Consider the following 25871-nt stretch of genomic DNA (forward strand, 5'->3'; position numbering starts at 1 on the left):
CATAAATTACCTATGATTGGGAGTTTCTTTTGATTTTGATATCTCCGCATTGCTTCCTTTCATATTTCTGTTCGGCTGCTTCATAATGGTGTTGAACATGGATTGGGTGGAGAACCAGATTTTGTAGTCATGGATGTCCTTGTAGTCTCCCAAGATTTTTCCAAAACTTTTCCACCCCTCTTTATCTTCAGGGGATATGTATAAATGATCTCCCTCCCGTACAAGGCCATGCAATGCATGTCAGAACCCACCCACTTTTGAATCTAAATTTGGAAGCTTCAACCCTTCCACATTCAACTTTTTCTATCTTATAGAAATAAACTTCTTCAGATTTCTTATTCGAATCTTTCACCGTTTGAATGAATCATCTAAGTTGAAGGATTGATAAAGTCATAGAAATATTAGCTTCAACATCTTCAATGTGAAAAGCTTCATCTTCATGCTAGATGCAGAAAAAAAGGTTGTCGATTTTGCAGCTTTTTACTTCCACTTTTGAGAAGAAAAAATGGTAGCTAGGGTAATGCCAAAGAACAAGATAACAACTAGCAGTGTCTACCGGAGAGGTAATCGGCCGGCAATGAAGTTGAAACGAAGGAGGAGAGAAGGAAGAGAGAAAGGGAGAGAGAACTTACCTTTTTAGTAGTGTTCTATCATACTCCATGAAATTTGTTAGAGTATTGATATATAGATACAAAGAATACTTGAAAAACTGAATTCTCTGAACAAAGAACACATACAAATTTACTATGACGCTAAGGCTACCATTTATATGATTTAAAATCTAATACAACATGATATGAAAAAACATATTAAAGTTGCCAAACAGTTAACTAACGAACAGATTGATACAGTATATTCCATTTTCCAACAATAGAAAAAACTGTCAGCCAGCTGGGGACACTACAGGATAAGAATGCAGAAAGCACCTACAAGCATTTACTGTGACACCAACGTTACCATCTTTATAGCTCAAAATCCAAGTATAAGAACTCCCAAAGGAAATGAAAAAGAAGATAGAACCATAAAACTGTTAGGATCCTTTCCCCTGCAAACAGAAAATTTCCAACAACACACTACCAAGAATAGAGCATACCTTTCGAAAATTTTATTAGTAAACTTCAAGGGAAAGTACAGAAGATAGCATGAAGACAAACAACAAGAAACAATAGAAAAGATAACAAGAAAACCAGCACTTTCTCGAGGGCTGGAAGTCCTCTCCTACATTCCAAGCTTGATCACTCAAAAGGCCTTTCTCCTACCACCTGCAAAAACTTTCTTATCATCCCTCATGGTCCCCACCACCTCACCAAATCACCTCCTCGCAGTCCCACTCCTAACTTGTCTTCCATGTTGATACTTATTCCCTCCTTTCCTTTACTTTCCTACCCCTCCTTTTACATGTGTGCACAATGGGAAGCCTTACAAAAACTTAACAAAATCTTAAAGCAAATTTAAAAAGAGAAAGAAAGAACATCAAAAACAAAAAGGACCCATGAAACAAGAACTTATCTCCAAAGAAACTTGAACAACAATCACAACAACCAACAGCTAACAAAACAACTAAGATACTTCGTGAACAAAACCACAAGCTTCAAGCGATAAAAATTTGCTAGGCACTATAGAAGGAGGAAGAACTCCTATCATTTTCTTGAAAGAACTCCTATCATTTTCTTGAATTAGGAACTCAAAAGCATCAGAAAGAGAGTCTTCAATCACCAAAGGGATACCATAGGCAGCACAGGAGATTCCACACTAAGTTGGCTAACTTCAGATTCAATATCAAAGAAGAAGACATTGTTGAATACCTTAACATTCCAACGAGTGGCACAAGAAGGGTGGATGAAGGGGCACAAAGAGGTAGAGGTAAAAACTACAAAAAAAAACATCATAAGGTTTGAGAGTCCAAAAATGAAGGTCTCTTCTTCAAAGGAAGTTCAACCGCATTCACCATTTCCTAATCATATAGAGAATGAGCCTGGAAAGAGAAAGAAAGAAGAGCCCAAAGGAAGCCAAAATTGAACATGCCGAGTGTAACTTCTTATCAAACAAATGTTACAGATACGAACACTTTAGCATAAAGGGAACTTCACCACCCAAAAACCTCCCAAAAATAGTTATCCAAACCATGCTCGACAAAACATCTCAAAAGTCCAAAAAAGGTTATCTATACCATGCTCGACAGAACATCTCAAACATTAAGGGAATCAAAGAAACCAAAAGAACTAACAAAGAGGAGTCTCAACTAGTGCTACAGTTACTCCCTAGTCTCACTTGGGGATTCAATCACATTAAACCAAAAGGCAATTTCCTCATTTACATCTATAATAGTTGCACATGCTAAGCATCAAGAGTTTTAAACTACATTCCTCACCCAGCATTAGCTAGACTCTTTTCTAAATTACTTTTTTCTTTATTTTTAATGCAATTACATGGTTTCATATTACTTTAAATGGCCACCCTCTAAATAAATATAGCTCAAGGCAATGTTTAAATATTATACAGGTATTATATGGGTGTGGAAAGCATAAAATTAAAATACCCTTGTTCATATGTGCACACAAATTATTTCAAATGCTTGAATTGCCAAACAATATGATGCGTTGTAAAATCTCATACTCTCAACATTTCCATATCCCAAACCTGTATAACCAAGATTCCTTAAACAAGTTCAATCAAACTATGGATAAATCTACCGTCTCTTTGCGTATTTTTACCCAAAAAATGATGACACTAACTCTCTTTAAGGATTCTGCTCCAAAATAAATTTGATAAAACATACAGCTCTTAAATATGATGTGATAACAATGATGATAAGAAGACTGAATGATAATAGTAATGCAAATAAATTGTCAAATGAAGTAAATTGGAAATTCCTTTTACCTTTTTGCTGTATGACAACCCCATGTAGTCAATTCCATTCAGCCAGTGGCTGTGAAATCCAACAGCTACCATTTCAGCCCGTGAATAGAATCGATGCCCAATATTGATACCTGCTATAGCATATGAATTAGTATATAACATTGTAAATAACTTATTACTTAGTTATAAAACCTGTAGTTATAATCTTTTCTAATTTATATCCTTTATAAGGGGATTAGTAACTGGGAATTGGTAAGGTGTTTTTCTCCTGAACATCAAGTGGTCAGATGGTATCAGGGCACCAAGATTTCCTACAGCCATTAGTATTTTGATTTAGAGTTTGGGTCCTATACTAGGATCATCTTAGGTCTTATTAGTTAGAGACTAGAAACAAAACTTATATTTTCTATAGTTTTTTTTTTTTTTTTTTTTTTTGAAACAGAAACAAAACTTTTCATTGATATAATGAAAGGAGACTAATGCTCAAATTACAATAGACATAATAATTCAAGTAAGATAGAAGAGTTGTTTGGCTCCTTCAATATGGGTTGTTCTTTTATGCCCGTTTTCCTATTCTTTTGTTATCTTTCATTTTCTAGATAAAGTTTGGTTTCTTATAGTTCTACATATAGCATATGACTCAATGGTGTTCAAATCACAAGAAAATATTTTGTAATTCCCTTCATGGTTACAAATGATTGGAAGACTTTGAATGTGTTTTAGAAATGTTCATTGAAGATCTCCTTTTAGCCACCTTTGGCTTTAGAGTGGGTGTCAGACTCATTCAATTCAATGTATCTTTCCTAGGTTCTCCATGAGAATGGTTCTGGGGGAAGGGACAATTCGGCATTTTGAAAAATATCAAAAGAATTGGGAACAATGCTTATCAAGTTAAGACTAGAATTTGAGTATTTCAACTACCTTATATTTCGCATACATAGTGAAAAAATTCCTCTAAAAGAGTTTGATTAATCTCCTTAGCATGGGGTTGAATTCTTACTAAACAGGATTCATGGTTATTGCTACTTACTCCGATCTACTCATATTTTTTTTATACTTTATTAGCTTTCAATAAGACAAATAAAGCACAAAAGAAGAAGCCTACAAAAAAGAGTAGTCCAAGGAAGCTAGGCCTTGTGCGATCTAGGTACATTTTCCCTCAAACTGAGAGTAACAAAAATGAACGTTCAGTTCTTTCAACAATTTCATATGTGCACCACGAAGCTATCCCCCATCATTTATTGACCACAAACAAGTAACCGTGAAAGAGTAAATATTTTCAAGGGCAATAAACAACCTGGAACGTTGCCAATTCTTTTCTCATGGTTCAAAATTTCATTTGTCTCCAACATCTGTAATAGATTTTATAAACAAGAAAAAGGAAAAATGAGTGAGGGGACATTAGATTAAATTACGAACTTTTATTATCAAGAGCATAAGCACTCATAAGCGTAAGAACTTTCTACAAGATTAGATTCATCTATTTTATCATTATTCTTTTGCTGTGAATTAACCCTGTCCCTGGTTTTTTCTTTAAACAAAAAAGAAAACTTTTCATCGATAAATGAAAAGAAATTAATGCTTAAGGTGACAAACTTCAATGGAAGTGAAATAAAGAAAGCAAATAACAGGAAGCATAAAAAATAAGTAATCTAATTAATAAGCTACACAAAATACTTTCAATGGTTTCAAAAAACACTAAGAAAAACCAAAAAAAAAAAAAATACCACTCTGGAAACAGCCAGCCAAAACCAAAAGCGACAAAAACAGAACTTGAAGGCAGGAAGAAACCAAAGACGAAGAACAAAAAGAACCCTAACTCCAATAAAGAAAATGAAGAAAAACTGTGTGAATATGGAGGAACCTTTTTTTGGAAAATCAATCACGTCTTACCCAAAATCTCCACAGGGAGACATTTAAACTTCAAAGATAATTTTTGGAACACTTCTACTACCTTTCCTAGTACCATTTTTCCTAGATCTTGAGCGTGCCCCTAGGCTCAACGCCCAAGTCCGGTGTCTCGCTTGATAAGGTGAGGCTTGTTATGATATATATATATATATTCATATATATCTCATATGTCCTTTATTGTAATTTTACATAGTCTCTAGGGTTTAGTTAATTCTCTATATAAATATGTAACATTCATTTGACTCAACATGAATAAGAAATATACTTCTCTGAATTCTAGAATACATGGTATCAAAGCCATTAGGGTTTCGAATGGCCATTAGCTTCCTCCTCCATTAGGTTTAAGTTTAGGTTACCTTCCGCTGACCATTTTTCGACACCACCTCCGTCCGCCCAAGTCTATCTTCGCCGATCGCCGGAAAACACCGCACGTGACCTTCACGCGCCGCTGGAATCTTCTTCGTCTTCACCCTCACGCCAGCGTGTGAGACATCCGATTTGTCCTCCATCTTCTGGGCTTGTCTGGAACCATTGTTTCCGGTCAGTCTGTACCATTGGGTCTATCAAATAGCATTCGGGTTCAACGAAAACTGAAGGTTACGCTATTGGTTTTGGGCCTTTTTCCAATTTTGCAGCTGTTTGGATTGATTCTCTTTGTTTGTGTGGACTACAATCAGTGTGTGACTTCAATATGACCGACATAAAAAATTTGGTAGTCTCCAACGTTATTCCCTTAGCCTCTAAGATCACAGAACATAAATTAAATGGATCTAATTATTACGATTGGCGTCGGACAATTTTGTTTTATTTGATAAGTACCGATATGGATGATCATATGACCGAAGATCCCCCAGAAGATGCAAAGCAGAAGAAGGATTGGCTTTGTGATGATGCTCGTTTATATCTTCAGATCAAAAACTCAATTGAGAGTGAGATAATTGGATTTGGTTGATCACTGTGAGTCTATTAAAGAACTTCTGGAATTTTTAGATTTTCCATATTCAAGTAAAGAGCAAGTGCAAAAAATGTTTGAAGTTTGTATGCAATTTTTTTGTGTGGAACAGAAAGCTGAGTCTGTCACCAGCTACTTTATGCGGCTTAAGAAGATCACTCCTGAGCTTGGCTTGTTGTTACCTTTTAGCCCTTATGTTAAAGTTCAACGAGAGAAGATGGTTGTTATGATTTTTTTGAATGGACTCATACCTGAATTTGGAATAGCAAAGACACATATTCTCCCTGACTCTAAGATTCCATCATTAGATGATGCCTTCATTCCACCATTAGACTATAACTTAAAAATTAAATAACTTTAGAGTGGGTCTTTTTTGCAGATGGTTGCAGCAAAAGAAAGAAGTTAAGAAAAAGGCAAAAGCTTTTATTAGATTCTGTGAGTTTTTGGCCAGCCTTTTCCATGAGAAAAAAGTGAGAGAAATCATCCTATGTTACTCTTGGGTTCTTCTCCCAAGTTTTTTAGTGGAACCAACATCAAGAGCAGAGAATTGGGTGAACCAATATAAATCAATGTCATATCTCTTCATTTAAACATGATTTAGTATTTTGTTAAGCATCTGATGTTGTAGACATACATAAGGAAGGGTAGAAGAGGAAATGCACAGAAGATAATATCAACCAAGGACGTTAACAAGGAGGATTCTTAGTTAAGGGGACCACGAGAATTGTTATAGAAGGAAATCATGAGAATCAATCGAATGGACACTTTTTTTTTTTTGGTAGAGGCTGAAAGGAGCTTTTGAGGAGAGGATCATCAGCTCTCTTGAATGTGCTAGTTTGGTGTTTACTATATTTCCAAATTATTTTGCTTTGTGTCTTCATATTGTTGACTACTTGTTTCCTCCTTAGGTAAATATAACACAGACTATTGTGTCCTCTTCTATCTTCAATACATATACTGAGCTTTGTTACTATATTTTCTACTATACTTGTTGGGGTTTACTAAATGCACGGGTAGATGCCTAACATTTTGTACATCTTGCTTAGAAGTCTAGATAAGTTGATCTATTCCTTTAAGTTGGTGAGTTTCAAATTGTTTATTCTGCTTCATTTGAAACTCGAATCTAACTTGGGATTGCTGGATAATATGTAGTTTGAATTGAGTGCTTTAATTTGGATTGATATACTACTAGTTCCTACCATCTTCCCCATAAATACTAGTTGTCACCACGTCTCTACAACTCCTTATCCTCCTTGGCAAATCTCCAACACCATTTGATAAGAGGGGCCAAATTTCTATGTTCAAGTGAACCAATCCCAAGCCATTCTTGCATGAGAGGCAGGGAAGCAACAATCCAATCACAAGATGACCTCCCACACTATAATCACCACACCCCAAAAGAAGTGTCTAATCAAATCTTCCCTGTTCTTAATGCCCTTAGGGGCTTTGAGAATGGAAAAGAAATACAGAAGGGGTCCATTAAGGATTGAGGTAATCAGAGACAATCGCCCTCCTTTACAAACCAAGGAATTCTTTCCTTGTTTATTTATTTATGATCCTTGTCTCACATTGCAAGACACAGGAAAGACCATTGATATATAAATAAGGAAAGCTATCTCCATCAATATAAGATTTTTTGGTTAAACCAAAAACAAAACCACGAAGTATTTAGCCTAAAGTGGACATTATTATACCATTGTGAAATTGTAGAAATATAGGGAGCAGACTGGGGTCATTTTCTGTTAGTTCAAAAAGAAAGAATCATACTTCTCTGCTTCCTAGAGCAGGATACTGTAAGTTAATGTGCAAAGCAACAAATCAGTCAAACAAAATCTCATGCTAGAGGCCTGAGGCTTCATGTGTGCAATTACAACTTGCCTTAGAAACTGCCTTCAAATCTGGTCGCTTCGACTTGTTTTTCGTGTCTTCTACAGGAACCTCCTTCTGCACAAATTTCAAGTAATTAGCAATTTCCTTGCCAAATTATCCAAAACGTAGAAATGAGAGAATGATTTAAAACCCCAAAAAAACCGGATTCAAATTCAAATATTAATGTACATAGTATTGGTGCTTTGATTTTCTTTGATGTGACAAGTAATATGAAATAAGAGAATGTGGAGGCAGCCATTTATTCAGTCTGATATAGATGTCCTTTTTTTGTCAAATGGACAAACAATTCAAACCGTAGGACACACAGAGAAAGACTATAAATGAATTTCATGAGTTATAGAAGGCCGAAACACAAGCCTACCTTCGATTTTGACCGTTTGGGAGCTTTTTTAGCTACTTCAGCTTTTTTACACCTCTTTTCCTCTTCCTTTTGGTTTAGATGAACATGCAATAACCAAAAGTTAGCCAACTATAAACTTCAATGTCCAAAGATTTCAAAATAACTTCAAGCGAAGTAACATTTCCGGTTCCCTACGACGAACCTGTACAAAATGAAGATAGTACTTGTTGAACAACCTGAGAGTCTCCTTCACCTTGACATGGTCACTCTTCTCAACCATATTACCTGCACCAACATCGTCCCCAGTCCTCTTTTCTGGCGCGCACACTTCCATCGGTTTGCGCGCATCACCGTCTTTAGATTTAGTGACGTCTTTGGACGCCGGAACAACAACGGCCTCATCTTCCACCACTTCGCCCTTATCTTCCCTCACCTCCTCCTTAACATTCGGAGTATTACGCTTACTTTTTACCTTACTGTTCGTCTTCTTCCTTTTGCTGCCACTGCTGGGTTCATCAAGGAGCTCTACTCTTTGACGCGCTAGAAGCTTCTTCTCAGCCTTCATCTTTATGATTCGAGCACTCGTCCTCCTCATAGGAGAAGGAGATGGATGTTCCGCATCTCCCTCCGGTGCCGCAGCTTTAGCACTCTTTCCCCCAGGTGTAGCTACTTTAGAGCGTTTCGGCTTCTCCTCAGGAGTTACTGGAGAATGCAGCTCTCCATTGGCAGCAGAACGTAGTACCCGGGACTTGACAACCATGATTGAGCTCAAAAAATCATAAATCTGCGGTAATACACAAGACCAAAGGCTAAATAAAGGCAAAAGAAAAGGAAAAACGAAAGGACGCCATTGAAGAAGAGAGAGAGAAGTAGGGGAATACGTGGAGGGGAAGAGTTGAATGGAGGAAACACGGAGTGTAGAAGGGAAAGGGTTTTAGGGATTTAAGGAGTGGGAAGAAGAAATGGCGCGAGCAGTTGGGGAGTGGCGAGTGAGTGAAAGAGTGAGCGAAGCGCGGCTTGGAAAGCGAGTGGGGGTTTTCATTTGTAGTAGAGGCGCGGGTGCAGCGCCCCCGATGGATGTACGGACACTGATCTGTGATTGGCAAGTGGGGAAGTTTGGCGCTTCATTTTTATGTGCCAAATTCTGCGATTCCCGCTTCCCAGTTTTTGATCGTCTCCTTCTCCCTCGCCCTTTCGTCCCACGAAGGGGAGACAAAGCCGGTCCACGCTCAAACCTTGGGACCCCACCATTTGAACCGCTATTTCATTTTTTTCAACTTTACATCTAAATTTTTTGTTTTAAAAGCTCCTTTTATCCCTTGTATCAATCATTCTTACTTAACAAATATTGTTTTTCGTAATTATGTTTACTTTTTTTTTTCATTAATAAATACTTTTGAACTTTTTTTTAGAATAAATTCTTAACTATTTGTTGACAGAAAATTTCGACCAATTTTTTTCATGAATAAATACAACATATTCACTTATTTAATAGATGTTGAGTGAGACCATAAGGAAATTAACCATTGAGATCAAATGTATATCAAGAAAACTATCACATTAAGACTAACAACTTAGACAGTGGAATCTTTTAAGGTATGATATTGAGCTAAGATTTTCTTAACTTATACAATTGAAGTATGACAGATGTCTTATGTTAGGTCATGCAATTTCTTATAATATTTGATAACCTCGACTTAGAGTTGAGTGGCTTGTAATCAATGGAATGGAAAACGTGCTTGACCTTCATGTGAAATCAATGGCAAATTTGTAATTTTTAAAATAGTAAACTTGCAAACAAAATAAAAAGGTTTGGATGTCTTAGTGAGTAAAAAACAAATTGGGGAGTTACTTAAATTGGGGATTAGAAAACAAATTAAGGATGGCATGTCTATGAATGTTATCGTTGATATTTGGGTTTTAAAAACATCCACGTTTAAAATGATCACATTCATTTTTTACGATATAGTTTTAATAGTTGCCAACCTTCTTGACGTCAATCGTCACTAGAATTATGATGTTTCTTAGACTCTCATCATTAGTCATGAATACGAAGATAAATGGGTGTGGCATTTTGACTCGATAAGCATGTACACGTTTAAGAGTGGTTACTTCATTGCTCTTGCTCATAAATGTAATCGTTCATCGTCTAGCGTTAGTGGATGGAAGACTTGATGGAACAAATTGTGGGATGCGAAAATTCCTTAAAAGATAAAGCATTTTATATGGCGGGCTTACCACAATTTTCTTCCAATTAGGTATAACCTCTAAAAAGGACACATAGACGTTTCTCATATTTGTCCTATATACGGGGATAGTTTTGAATTTATGGAGTATATTATTTTCTACTACACTTGGACTCAACAAGTGTGGAGAATGCTTCTTCCCGATTGGTTCTTTCTAGATGATACATCCTTTTGCCAACAGGATGTGGATTTGGCATCTTACCTCCTTATCTACAAGCCACTTTGCTTTGGATTGTGTTGGGGCTTTCAATTTGAAATAATAGAAACAAGGTCGTTCATAAAGAATTTATCCTTTTTGTTGTTTTCCATTATGACTAGGTAATAGGTTATTTAAACACATTTCAGGTTTGATTCTACACTCATATGGATGGAAGTTTGAGTAAATATATCTTACCTTCTTTTGGGATCTATAAATCTGTTGTCATGTATGTCGATGCCTCTTGTAAACTAAAAAGTGATGTTGTCGGCTACAGTTGTGTCACATTGGATGACTAAGCCTACATATCTTGTGTGTTGTATTGGTTTCAAAAATTGCACTCATACTCCTTTGGGTGTGAAGCCTTTAACAATTTGTGAACGGTTGTGTTAGCCCATCATAACATCGTTGTTGTGTGCACCATTTTCTCTATCTATCAGATTCTGATTAACATGATCAATATGTTGGGCTCTATGTCCTAAAACTCTTGATTTGTTAATGTTAAACTTTTCTATTATTTAATAAAGTTGTTATTGAGGTATTTTTCTTATTATTGGAAAAGGAGATTGGCTTGTAATAAACGCAGAATCCAATAAACAAGGTTCCTTGACCAATGCTTGAGCACCTAAACTTTACGTAGAGGTATAGATGTGAATTAAGTTCAACCAATAGCCTAAATGGTTTATAGTATAGTAATAGGGTTGGACGGCTTATTCTGAGACACTATGGATACGACCCACTTTGTATTTAGTACAAGCGGAGTGATCGCAAGACGTCGTGTCAAAACATGTTAGTGAGAACATCCTATGCAATGAGATTGTATAAGATTGGACCGTGAAATAGTCACGTTTACATTATAATATTGTTTGTTGTTTAAAATTGAATATTCTACTTTATGATGACTAAGTAACTCGACCTAAATCCCGCTAACTATAAACTCTTATTCACATGAGATTGTCCTTAGATATGCATAGGTGAGGGTAGCTCATAAGTGTTGGCTCAGTAGACCTCCTATTTCAAGGGTAAGATCAAGTGGATAGTTAAGGATATAGATCTAATGCAAGACAAAATTCATTTCTGCCCGTTTTTAGGGTTAGTAGATAGGTTGTTCTCATAAGTGTTGACTCTATGTCTTCAACAAAGGTGGCCCACCCTTTTATTTGTCTAAGAGGGATTTGGTTTATGGTTGGACCTTAAACCAATTGTTCATTAGAGACTAAGACTTAAGGACCAAAATGTAATCTTGAGGTTAAAATGGTAAATTGACCCAATAGAGATTACGAATAACCTGTAAAGGAATAACTTACTAATTATGGTTATATCAAATGGACACAAATATATCTACTGTAAGGAGAGTATAGCTACGACCTATAGGGGACAATTAATTACTTAACAAATGTTAATTAACTCAATTAAAAAAGTTTAGCCAGTTAATCTCATACCATTGGAGCTCATGATATGTAGGTTCATTAGGTACCTCTATTGGCTCGTTATGGATTTAAACTTAGAACAAAGTGATCAGAAATTCGAATTGTTCAAATTAGTTGAGAAAATGAATAGTTAATAATATTCGATATAATTAACTATTGCAAATTGAGAGAGAAAAAGTATTTAAATGAGATTTAAATATTGAAATTTTGAATAGAGATTCAAATTAGGCCTATTAAATTGCTTTGGATTAAGTGAAATTTAATTAAATTTTTTTACTTATTTATTTATTTTAAACTAATCATTTAATTAAATAAATCAAATAAAACAAATAGCAAAGTATGATTTTTTTTTGTCAAAAGTCAAAGACTTTTGACCATTAGAAGTCAAAGATTGACATTGACCATGGGTTAGTGGATAATTCCACAATCCCTCTTTTTTTTATGAAGAAGTTATGTGCTGATTATGGTGTTCATCAAATGTTTTTCCACCTAATCTACTATGTAATAACATGTTGTGTCTGAAATTACTTTGCAAGTGTGATTTAATTTGCATGTATATTGGCTATATAATGCACACATTAGTTGAATAATTTTGATGATGAATCTTATTCAATTTTGCATAAAATTCTCAAGTGTTCATTCACTCGTTTCTCTAAAAAAACACTCACAAATTTGGTCACCTCCTTGATCTCACAATCAAGTCTTAAGCCTTGAGGATATTAGAAAAGATCTTTCTGGTGGTTTCCAACTTGATTTCATCCAATTTCATCAAGAATTGAGGAAAATTTTAAGCTTCAAAGGCAAGTGTTCAAAATCTCATTTTTCTCTAATTTTTCCATCATGCTTAATCCTCCAAATTTATGAAATCTATAGTATTTTAATTCGATCCTCTATCTTTAACATGTTATTTTAACTTTCATAATTGTTACTTGTCACATCCCGCCTTAAAAGGTCATTTTTCGCGACCTAGTGGAGGCAAGAGTGGTAATTGGAGTTAATATGACTTGACAATAGTTGCATTAGGCGCTGACATGTTCAAAAGAATTGAAGTTTCCCATTAAAAGTTTCCTATAAAAGGACTCCAACCCTACCAAGTTAAAGAGGTTGGCTTTGAGAGAACTTAGGTGTTTGAATGGACTGATCGTAAACCCGAATGAGCCAAATCCTATAGAGAGGCAAAAGTGAGTAGCATTTATGCCGTTTGTAAGAGTTTTTTTGCTTCTTATCCGGTCATTCTGTAGGTGAAAGCTTCAGGTCTGAGTAGAGAAAATGTCATCTTCCATCTCCCCTAACTTGTAATGTGTTCATTTTTTTACTTTCCATTTTTGTATTTCTTTACAATGTATTTGCTCATATTATACAGTGGCCTAAGGCCTTCATTCCTTGATATATTGCATATTTATACCTTTTCAATCCACCATGTCTTTACTATTCATCTGTCAGTGTGTTATTTGTAGTTTAGGTATGTGATAAGTTCTTGATAAGGAACTTAGCTTATAACACTTATCATGTTAGTTGAACTATGGTTTATTGGTTTTGTGTTGATTCCATTGTTGGAATAACGTAATTGTTTTACTTGGGACTTAGTCTTAGTAATCTAACATCTGTGTAACGCAACTGCAATACATCACTAAGTAGGTCCAGTGCATGTAATGTACTTGCCATATCTTTCTCTATTGTGTGGTTCATTTTAAGGGATATGTCATGGGTCATGATCATAGCATACGAAGTGCCCACTATGTACCTTTTTATTGCGTGAAGCCTAAGTAATTGTTGGATCTAAGTTTTTTTACTTTTTGTCCAAGTGCAAGCGAAACAGTAGATTTACCTGGGTGATCTAGGGTCAAACACGAGAAATTGTTTCAAGATATTAGTTATAGAGTGTTACTCATCCATTAGGCTTTATGAAGTTTGGGGTAAAAGAATATATAAATAAAACTAAAGTTATTTACACTCACCTAGAGACTCATGTACAGGGGGTAAATTATGATAAAATGAAAGATTAAGTGAACTAACTTGCTTGTGAGAGAATGGTGAAGGAAGGTCTATACACTATTAGGCAATTAAGCAATGTGAGAGCTTCAATGTGATATAACTTGCACAATTAGCTCATGATTAAAGTGACCTTCTCTAGAAGTATTTAAATGTCACACTTGCTCACCTCTCCGGATACAAATGATTGTGCTTGATTAAGCAAGATATATATAGAAGACTTCACTTATAATACTTATAGAACTTATTGTTTAATGACAGCAAACTCTCAGTGCCTAATGTCTGCACTTGTTCACCTTTCGGGATATAAATGTTGGAAAGTTATCTCGCTAAGGTGGAGTTTACCAAATTCCTCCTTGCGCGCATTAGCCTTATCCTTGCTACTTATCCTCTTGGGTAGTTACGATTGACACTGGCCAAGTGATGAATATAGCTCAACTAATGTGATAAGCCTTATAAGCTAGACTCCTTATCAAGAACTTACAACAAACTTAACTATTAATAACACATTGACAAGTGAAAGATCCATAAATGATGGATTGAAAAAGTATAAACATGTAATATATATATATATATATATATAAAGAATGTAGGCCTTAGGTCCTTATACAATATGAACAACATATATTACAACAAAGTGCAAAAATGGAAAGAAATAAGAGTGGAGTAAAATACAAGTTAGGGCGAATGTGGGATGACTCTTATCCTCTTAAAATCTAAGCTTTTGCATTACACTTTGATCGAAAAGATAAATAAGTGTCTGTCTATACAAACCCTATTTTTGGTCCATGCAGACCTCTTTCTGTGTGTTGTGGCGGTCCATTAAGACGTCGCTCTTTGTGGTCTATTTAGACCTCCTCTTTCTTGGTGAAGATGAAGTGCTTTTATAGGTAACTTTAGGTGACAAACTTTTGTTCCTTTGATCTTGTCAACACCATTATCAGTCCTAGGAAGTCACATCACTCCAACTACCATTCTTGTCTTGTAGTGAGCTTTCCTCACATGATGTCATGATTTTTCGCCTAGAAGTGTTAGTTGTCAGGTGAGTTCCCATCGCGTGATCTACCTCACAAGATATCCTTTGCGATTTGCTCCTTTCTTTTTGTCCACATATCATGCATTTCAACATGATAATCGCATAAAACAAGTGTGACACTTATGTAAGTTATATTTCTAAATATTTATGTGTTTACAATACAAGTTATACGTTTTGATTATCTTCTTATGCGTTTTGACCTCATTATTCTAATAAAAGGGCTATAATGATGAACATTTTTGCGTATTATCAAGCTATAGTCATCACTTGGCCAGTGTAAATCGTAAACTACTCGAGAGAGCAAGTAGCAAGGATATGGCTAACACATTCAAGAAGGAGTTTAGAGACAAACTCCACCTTGACGAGATAACTTCCATCATTTGTGTCTCGAAAGGAGAACAAGTGTGAGTATTTGGCGCCGAGAAGTTGTCACCCTTAAAAGAGAAGTGTTATAACTCTTGTAAGCAAACCCTTCTAGATATATCTCAGTTAACCAAACTTAGTCATTTGCATCCCAAGATGTGAACAAGTGTGGCATCTAAGGCACTAAGAGGTGATCGTCCTAATCATAAGTTAGTTAACTATGGGCTATATCGCGCCAAGGTTGTCGCATGGCTTAATCGCCTAGTAACACGGAGACCTTCATTCACTCTTTCTTAATGCAAGTTAGTTCACACCTCCATTTTGCCTTCACTCTAATCTCCCTTGTACAGACTCTCTAGTGTAGATAAGTAGATATAGTTTGAATTTACACTTTACCACACTGTATAGATATTACTGTATACCGCCTGAATGAAGAGTGAACAATAAAACTAAGCTTTGATATCAATTTCCTGTGTTCGAACCTGGATTACCTAGAAAACCTATTGTTTCACTTATACTTGGACAAGCAATAGGAAAATTTATACTCAATGAGGACTTAGTAATTGCATAATGAAGAGATTCATAGTGAGTATCTAGCATGCGATAACCATGACTATGATCAATGACTTACCACGTAGAATTAGATACAGACACACACAACACTACTGCACATACTGAGTCTGATACGAAAACCACAACCCATTTTCCTCATTTCTTATTGCGTCTTCAAACTCCTCATCCTTGTTCTTAACAAACCTCTACATTTTTTCTCCTAATCGCAGATCTTAAAACGTTTGTGTTTCTTTGATGGAAGCATTTCAATTCGTTGCCTCTGAAACGCTTCACTGTCCATTTTTTGGATTTCTTTGACTAGCTTCGTTTCCATGCTTGAGGTCTCCAAAATCCTTCTCATTTCCCTATCTGGTTCGTTGCATGGTTAGTCTTCTAGTCTTTCTGCTCAAACTTTCCCTTGTTGTTGGACTTCCCCTTTATCGATAATTGACAAATTCTACATCCAGAGTGGCAGTAGATTGTTCTGAGCAAGGTAGGCATGGAGGTTAACGTCTTCACTCAATTTTTCAAACTCTGATGATGAGGTCCTCTGAAAATTACATTTTCTGATTTCTTTCCATTTGGATTACTGTTTGGTTTTCATATTTACATGTCTATATAGTTATATTCTTGTCTTCATGTTTGATTGCACAACCTACATTTTCTGATGTTGTTGTAATGACTTTCTATTTTCGTAATTTATGTCATTCCTCATGCTTTTGTCTCTTTATACCCGTTCATACCATCTGAAGTTCTATTTTCGTAATATTTTTTTCTCCCTCCGCTGATGCTTCTGTCTCATCATACTTGTGCATACTTATCATGTATTTTTATGGTAGGATTGGTGGATTAGGGTTTTGACTATCTTTTCAGCTTCTAAGATATGTCCTTTCCTCTATGCTTTGTGTTGTCTACTATCATTATCACAATGCTTGTTCAGATTTGTTTGTTTAGGTGTCTTGAATGCATCATTAATTTAGCTCATTCCCATCTATATATACATGCTCCTACGTTATGTCTTTTGTGTGCCTCCTTCCTCGTTTCTCATTCTAGAACTTCCTTTCCATCTTCTTTGATATGTTTACTAATGCATCCATTCCATTTATATTTTTTTTTCCTTTCATGATTTGCTATTATGCAATCAAGTTAATGAAGTTGTGTGTGTCTGTGATTGCATCCATTCCTTACGTGTATGAAGAAGTATGAAAGTGCATCCCTTCTTTTCCAAAATCCACGTTCTTCCTTCTTATAATTTACTGTGAAGCTGCCATTTTTTATTCAAATGTGGGTTCGAAAATCATCTCTTCTTCTATTGTGTCATTGATTTCTTTGCAATCCATGATAGGACATTTTTTCCATTACTTGTTCTTCATTTTCATGCCTATAATGTCCTTCATTTCTCCGCGATCCATGTTTGAAGGTCACTTTTTTCATTACTTGTTATTCTTGTCCATGCCTAAAATGTCTCCTATATCTCTTAGTCTTTGCAATCCATGTTAGAAGGTCATTTTTTCATTTTTTTTTTCTTCTTCCTTTCATGCCTATAATGTCAATCATTTCTTAGCATTGCATATTTGAAGACATATTTTCCACTATATAAAATTCAAGTTCAAATTCTTGAACGGATTTCGTTCCTCTGAGGCACGAAAGTTTTTCCCTTTATTTACTTGCTTTTTCTTGATTACTGTTAACATTTTTTTTTCTTTTTTGGGTCATACGGGTACATTGTCGATAGCAAACGATATGCACTCAAAACATTTTTTTCATTCTTCTAGCAACAATATGTGTAGCTAATACTACTTTTCTTCTTCACTTACTTTTATTTATTTTCTTTAGCATATTTTCTTTAGTTAGTACATTGTAATATGTAGGAAAGGTTACCCACAAACAATAGTTATGTGAACTTTGTATATGAACTGCTACATTTTTTCTAATGTAATTTAAAAGTTCATTTTTCATGTGTTTTATGCAAGTTGAATTCTTATGTCTAATTTTGTAGTACGTATCCAAACTAAGTGAGTTTAGCTTTGGAAAACCACATGCATTACACACTTGGTTAGAAGGAAAAATTATGTCCAAACATTTTATTTAAAGTATGAAACATTTTTTGTTAAACTACAACGTATTACAAATTCGAGCCTAGACATTCGCATTAATTTTGTTCTTAGAAAATATAAAAAGTGACAACGTTTGATAGAAGGAAAGAAGTGATAAAAAGGGTTTTCACTCTAACATAATTATTGAAGTGTTTGTTAGAATGTTTGAAATTCATTATTAAAATTTCTACCTTCATGGGTTAAAAAGTTATTGACATATACGATTGCTAGAAAAAAAAACACAATGTTATGCACACTAACACAAACCAAATTTTACGTTTTCTATCTATTTGAGTCAAGTAATTTAATAAATTATTCACATAGTTCCCTTATTATAAAACATTTTTACAATATGTAATTGCTTTTAGTAAACAAATTATACTACAGTTTGAAGTAAACTACCATTCGAATTTCATTAATTTAACAAATTTGTGGTAAGGTGTTTTTCCAAACTAAAAATATATAAGAGCATTTGCATCAATTGAATACGCTAGTGAAACTTTTAAAATATAACAATTGTTTTTCCTTTTTTCACTTGTTTTTTTTTACACTATATGGTTCTATGAGACTATAAATATTTTTTTGAGCATGCAACCATAAAAGTACACCGTATGTGTTTCTTAATTACAATAGGAGACGTACTCTAGCATATTTTTTTCTTGAACCCAATTAACCATTTACGTACTTGACCATGTTCTTAGTCTGCACCTTCAAATGGATTTAGAAGCCAGTGTGAAAATACTAATTGTGTTTACAGTCTTTCAACATAAGTTACTAATGAATTTGAACCTATTAATGAATGATCACAAGAGGTTACAACAAAAATTGTACAGCACTAGGCATAGAATTAGGCACCTAGCGTGCTTCCACATGATCCATGGCTCCGACATTGTTTGTCGTCGAACTGCCAGAATGGGCAGAAGATGTTTTGTCATTCTGTGCCACCTACTTTGAACAGCCGCTTGATTAGCATCAACTGAAATTGTTGATGTCGAGAAGATGGTAGCTATGTTCCTGCACGTGATCATGCACAATGTGAAGAATCGAGTGATGCAAAGGAAGTTCGTGCGGTCCAGTGAGACAATTTTGCGACATTTTAACCTAGTGTTGTTGGCTGTTTCATGACCGAACGACCTTAGGGTTCCGAAGGGTAACTACAAAGACATAGTTTCTGCCACCAATATTTAAAACCTCCTCACTTACAACATTTAACACACTCGATATCATAACAAGGTATTACTACCTATGCGACACGAGGTATCCCAATGCTGAGGGTTTTCTATCTTTTTACAAAGGACAAAGATACCACTTGCAGAAGTGATGTGGAGCGGGAAATACACCAACAACAACGAACACCAATATGTTACTGATTTTTTATTAGGTGAAAATCCTTTCTTATTTTAAAATCTTGAAGATCCAATCGAGCATTCGTGGTATCATTTGTTTTTCCTTCAATATTCAACAATGTACCGACCAAGTTGTCACAATCATTCTTTTCAATATGCAATACATCCAATTTATGATGTATTAGTCGATTTGGTCAGTAAGGAGGTTAAAATAAGATACTTCTCTTAGTCTAATTCAGAGCTCTTTTTCTTTTCTTATCTTTCCATGATGGATGTTTACTCATCACTGGAAACTCTAGTGAATCTGGTTGTTCTAAGATATCATGTTCATTCAGTAGAATTGGAGGAGGCCTAGGCTCTACACTTTCATCATGTAGCTTACTTCTGCATAAAACATGATTATCTAGAAGCTAACGTTGGTGTCCCATGAAAGCTATTTTTTCTCTTATCCTGAATAACGATCGATCTTCCATACATATTGATCATGTCTGGTAGCCTTTTGTACTCTACCCGGATAAGTCACCATACGTCGGAAAGTCATTAATCATCCATAACAAAGTTGCATACAACTGAAAAATTGACCAATAAGAGAATCCTACGTACGAACACCAAGACTCCATAACTCTTTCAGTTCCTCAATCAATGGTTGGAGGTAAACATCAATTTTCCTACTAGGAGATCTTAGACTGGGTATTAGTGATTACATGAAGAAGTTGGACTCTTTCATGCATTTTTAAGGTGACAAATTGTAAGGAATTAACACCACAGGCCACATACTGTACGAGGTACTCATATGTCCAAACAAATTGAATCTTTCAGAAGCTAATCCCAAATGAACATTCCATGGATCTGAAGCGAACTCGGGAAATTCACAATCAAAATGCTTTCATCCCTCTTTATCAGTTGGATGTCTCAACACATATTCCATTTCAACTCATTTATCCTTATGTTATCTCATGTCAGACGTTCCCTCATGCTTTACAAACAAACGTTGTAATCTAGATATCAACGAAAAATGCCGCAATACATTGTGCATAATTTTTTCCCTCTATTAGGACTAACCTTGTACCGATACTCACCACAAGTTGGACAATTTTGTAAATCTCCAAAATTCTTCTAGTACAATACACAGTCATACTCACAAGCATGAATAGTCTCGTATCCTAAGCCCAAGTCACACAATTTTTGTTTGGTTTCGTAGAATGAGCTAGAGATATTGGTACTACACACTGAAAACACACGTTTTAAAATCTCTAACAACATGTTGAATTACTTGTTGCTCCAACCGTTGAGAACCTTCACATGCATCAATATAACAAAAAAGTTCAGGGATGAAAATTTTGAACAACCAGTGTATAGGTCACGACGTGCTCGGTTTAATAACTTCTGAAATATGTTCATCGGCTCTTGCTTTACACTACTATTAAATGACATGTCATTCTCCAAATCTTCCTTCGCCGTTTCTTCTTCGTGTTCAATCAGAGCTTGTAAGTCATGCAACATACCCAACATTTCATTATCTTTAGGAAAAAGGTTACTGTCAGTTTCTTCATCAAATTTTTCTATACCTCTATACAAGTTCACATACTCTTTATGATACACTCAATCTTTATAGGAGAGGGATATTTCAATTGTTAATAAATGTCTCTCCACACCCTCTAATGAGTTCCAATTTGAGTTCATACATCTCACTACAAGAAACCAGCTCTTCCCTGACACACAGACACGTTGCCGAAAAAACAAACAACGTCGCAAAAAGCTACTGCGACGTCGGTAAAAGTCCACCAGAGATACTTTCCGCGACGCTGCAAAATATTTCTCCCACGCACGATCCCAATACGCCATGGACGACTTTTGAGGCACTGACATCACGGAAGGTTGTTGCGACGCAGACGTCGCGGAACGTTTCGGTGGCACAGACGTCGCATAAGGCTTCAACGGCGCAAACGTCGCAGAAGGCTTATGTGACATCGGTGTCGTAGTAGGCTTTTGCAACGCAGACGTTGCAGAAGGCTTATGCGACGCAGACGTCGCAAAAGGTTTTTTAATTTTTTTGTTTTTTATAATTTTACTATTATTATTATATATTGATTGGTTTACTCGATATAAAATTTGTAGTAAATTGATAGAAATAAAAGTATTATTCATTATGAAATCAAATGATAAGATAAATATGTTCGATACAAGAAATTAATTACCTAATTCAAAACATTACATAAAATTAATAAAAACTTAATATCTAATGTTGTCGTGCAGTGGACGCCAAACCTATAAATAACATGAAAGTATTGTTAGAATATCACATATGGAAAGTTAAACAAATTATATATTGAAAAGTGTGTACCCAAGTGATCACGGAAAGCTTGATAATTTCAAATGATCATTTCTCTTTCTGCGACGTGTCCGAGACGGATGTCGCAGTAAAGCGAAACAATATATTAATGAGTACACTTTCTGTGATGTTCGTTTTCCAGACATCGCAGAAAGTGGTATTTAGCAACGTACTAACACGAACGTCGCAGAAAGTCCAGCAACACCGACATTACTTTCAGCGACGTCGTTTTTGGCATTGCGAAAGCTCCATTTTCTTGTAGTGTCTCTTGCATGGACACCTTGTTCGTCCATACTCATTAACGTAATACTTTGAAACCTCTAAAAATTAAGACACTTCCTCTCTATATTCAATTGAGAACTTATTCCTAAGTTTCATCCAACCTTGGTCCATCGTTAAAGACCTAGAATGACAAGGCCAGGTACCTTATCTTGGTAACACTGTGGATACGACTCACTTTGTATTTGATGCAAACACAATGATCCAACACGTTCATGTAGGTGACATACGAGTGACGATATCCTAGGTAATGAGTTTACATAAGACCAGGTCATAAAATAGTAACTACTAGATGTAACTTAGTTAACTAGTTAGGTTTATATTTCATTATGACCTAGGTAACTTAGTCTTAATCTTGAGTGTATTATAAAATCTTGTTCGCGAGAGATTGTCTGTTGATTTGTACGAGTGAGAGACCAGTTTGCTGACTCAATATGCTTATCGTTATAGAGACAAGGCCGAGTGGAGAGTTGGAAACGTAATCGCGCAAGATGAAATTCACCCATGTCCGACTTTAGAGTAAGTAGATAAGTGTTTCCTTAAATGGCGTCTCCGAGACTTGAGCAAAAGGCTCTACCCTCTTTATGACATGAGAGAGGTTTCTGTTTAGTGGTAGAACCATAAATAGGTTGTTCATTAGATGAGCACTGATATTTAAGGACTAGAAGTAACCTATGAGTAAAATGGTAGTTTGACCCAACTGGTGTTACGAACATTTGTGAAGGACTAACTTACTGTTATTGGTCTATATCTGTGGACACATAAATATATCTATAGTGAGAAGAGTTCAGCTGTGTGTCTTTAGTGAAGTGTACACACAGTTAACGAATATTGATTAATGTGGACTGAGTTTAGCCAATTAATCTCATATCGTTTTAGTTTTTGATTTGTAGGTCCATTATGTCTCATTCCTAGCTCGTAAAGGGTAATGAGATTTATTTGTATTGTTGTAATTTGAAATGTTCAAATTTACTTTGGAAATTAATATAATGTATGGTGATACATTATAATATAAAGTTTATATTTTAATTAAACTTTATTATATAAATATAATTTTGGTTATGATTCAAAATTAATTTATGAGAGATAAAATATTTGAATGAGTTCAAATATTAGTGTGAATTAGATTCATATTAAAACCATATGTTAAAATTTAATGTGTATATGATACACATTACAACTATAAGTTACAACAGAAATTTATCTTTAAATATGATTCAAATTTGAATTAAATTAAATATAAGATATTTAATTTTAAAATTATATAATTAGAGAACTAATTAATAGTTTGTTTAAATTGATTTAATTAAATTAAACTATAAATTATATGAAAGATATTCATTATATTAGTTTAAATAAAATATTAATTTAATATAATTTAATTTAGATTAAATGAATTAATTAAATGGGAAATGTAGGTGTTCTACATAACCCAAAGATCTCTCTAACTCCCTCTTAAGTGGGAAGTAGGAGTATGACTAAGGATTTCAGTTTTTGAAAATTTGTGTTCTCGTTGATTTCTCTAAGTAAACGAAAATCTTCCTTCAAGAAAAATTTTATGCTATTTTTTGGTTTTCACCCAATCTCTAGCTTAGAAAATAGGAACGTCTTCAAGTAGTGGTGCTCAATAATTTAGCGTTTGGTAGATTTAGAGTCATCAACGACGTAAGTTTTCTTCTTTGTAATCTCTAATTTTATTAGAAGCATGCTTAGTCTTTAAGCTATAGAAATTTATTTCAATTTTAAGCAAATTATTGATATTCCTAAAATTCCAACTAATTAATTGTAGGTCTCTGTTTAAATGTTCCCTTAAGGTATTATGGACGTATATTATAGTTACATAGTATATTATGATGATTTTTTCAATGATTCGAACAACTATATTAGGATCAATGTATAAGATATTTTAGTCCATGAAAAAATGTCGTTTCAAGAGTTACACAATAGTTCATAAAAATTCTGTCACCTAAATCAACCACACATGTTTTTCATAATTTTCATTGAATTACAACTGAATATATTATATTCATGGACAATGTTATTCCTATAGTTAAAGTGTTTTTTCTAAATTAACACGTTATAATTTTCATATTATTTATTGAAGTCAATTTGAATTTGTAGTATATTTTCAATAAATCACGATATATTTTCAAAAAACTATAGAATTTGTAGTATAGAAAAATAAAAATTAAAAAAGCATACATACATTTGTACAAAACTCGAGTAATATAAAAACATAGGAATGAAAAAAAAGGGGAAAAAATCATCTAAATAACAATATAACAATGACAATAAAAAATTAAAAAAAATGAAATTTATATGAGAAAAAAAGAATAAACAAAATATTTACAATTTAAAAAATAAATATGTATTATCTCTTATTAAATAAATATATTTATTTTAAATGTAATAAACAGACAAAATATTGATAAAATATTTGGGTACACGATCTTGTACCAAGATTCGTCTAGATTTGGTACATGATCTTTAACAAAAAAAAAATATAAAATTTATGATTGATTGAAAACAAATATTATTATTTAAAAAAAATATAAAAAAATACAGAAAAAAATAAGAGAAGAAAAAATATGGAAATGAATGACAAACCTAGAATATTTAAAATAATAGCCAACTTCAATATCTTTTTTATTTAACTAGGGGTAAAAGTTTTGATGTTTTGTTATATTTATGTTAAATGCTTCAAACTAAAATGATAATAAATATCAAATTTTAAATTCAAATAAATATCAAATTTTAAATTCAAAATTAGTTTCATTTTTTTCCCTGTTTGTGTCATTTTACATTTTTTTTCATATTTGTGTGATTAGGAAATTCTTTCATTTTTGAAATAATATTATCATAATGATGGATAACGTTGATAATTTGAACATTTTTTAGCTAAAATTTAAAGCTGAATCTATTTTTTATGGAAAAAATGGTAACTTTAAGTTGTTACGTAATTGAGTTTATATCATTAGTGTATATGAGATAAAATCCCACGAAAATACCTACATTTTATCCATATGTTGACCCCCACTTTAAGCTCCATAATTGTGTCAACTTTAATGGTAGTGGGTGTCTATCTTTGAGAAAGGGGTTGCATGCCCCCACGCTCCACACCAGAAAAACGATATGGTTCAAATGAGGTATGACTGGATGAGAGCCCAACGGGCCTCCTATCTTTACTATCCTCCACTCCACTGTCTCTCTTTCACTCCTTTTTGTTGTTGTTTTTCCTTTTTCCCCTCTTCCCTACCAAAAAAATGTTTAGTTGATCAAATTTTAGGGTTGGAATTCTTTGATTTGATTTTTCTTTTTTCTCTCTTTTAATATGTTAATTAGATGTGAGGCTTTGAGACTATCGTGATAAAAAAGTCTAAATCCAACCATACATATTTGTCCGTGCTTTTTAAGACTTTTGGCATCCATGAAAAGTTAGCTTCCATTATTATTAATTGTATGATATTGTTTTTCAGCTGAAAATATATTAATTAGATTCAAAATATCACCACGTGTATAGTAACATTTTAATAAAAATAATATACATATTTACTTAAAAAATTTCTCTCCTCACCACTTCTGACTAGACAGCAACGAGTAGAAAGAGATCAACAAGTCCACATTTGTTGATCTTTTCACTCTCTTTAGAAACGTTGTTACTAGTAATTATTTAAATGCTACAACAATTCCAATCGAAACCTTAGACATATTCTCTACCACATATCCTAACTCGGCCTTCATGTTCATATGTCGACCTCTATACTTGCTAAATAAATAATTTCTCTTGAAATGACCCAATGAGTCATTTTTGTAAGAGATATATTTAGGTTTTTTTTTTTTTGTCGATAACGTTGTCTCTAGCTCTAATAGAAAATTTGTAAGTTTACTACCAAATTGCTTTTGGATTATGAGTTTTGGAAAACGTACGTGAATTCATATTTTTTAAAAACTTCTTTATGTTCGTCTTGTGATCTCCTGTTGCTATCATGACCAACCAATTGACTTGGATCTCAATGAATTTAACATATACAAAAGAAAAAGAAAACTGTAA

At 34.2% G+C, this 25871-nt stretch overlaps 1 protein-coding gene across 5 annotated transcripts in view; it reads right to left on the reverse strand.

Moving 5' to 3' along the window:
* The window catches only part of LOC101204477 (histone-lysine N-methyltransferase, H3 lysine-9 specific SUVH4), a 38256-nt gene extending 29112 nt beyond the window's left edge, over window positions 1-9144 (reverse strand). For 2 of the 5 annotated variants that reach the window (XR_004215351.1, XM_011653292.2), the window contains exons 1-5: window positions 8155-9142; window positions 7974-8039; window positions 7601-7666; window positions 4157-4211; window positions 2881-2990 (exon numbers count right to left, since the gene is read on the reverse strand). Coding sequence is in view for 3 of the 5 variants with exons in the window: in XM_011653292.2 (XP_011651594.1) it covers window positions 2881-2990; window positions 4157-4211; window positions 7601-7666; window positions 7974-8039; window positions 8155-8712 (855 nt within the window). In the remaining 2 variants the exon portion in view is untranslated. Of the gene's footprint in view, window positions 1-2880; window positions 2991-4156; window positions 4212-7600; window positions 7667-7973; window positions 8040-8154 lie in introns of all 5 variants that reach the window. The other 3 variants (XM_011653290.2, XR_004215352.1, XM_011653289.2) reach the window with 3 other exon arrangements.
* Between the last annotated feature and the right edge of the window lie 16727 nt (window positions 9145-25871).

Source organism: Cucumis sativus, chromosome 3 (assembly GCF_000004075.3).
Source record: "Cucumis sativus cultivar 9930 chromosome 3, Cucumber_9930_V3, whole genome shotgun sequence".
NCBI lineage: Eukaryota > Viridiplantae > Streptophyta > Magnoliopsida > Cucurbitales > Cucurbitaceae > Cucumis > Cucumis sativus.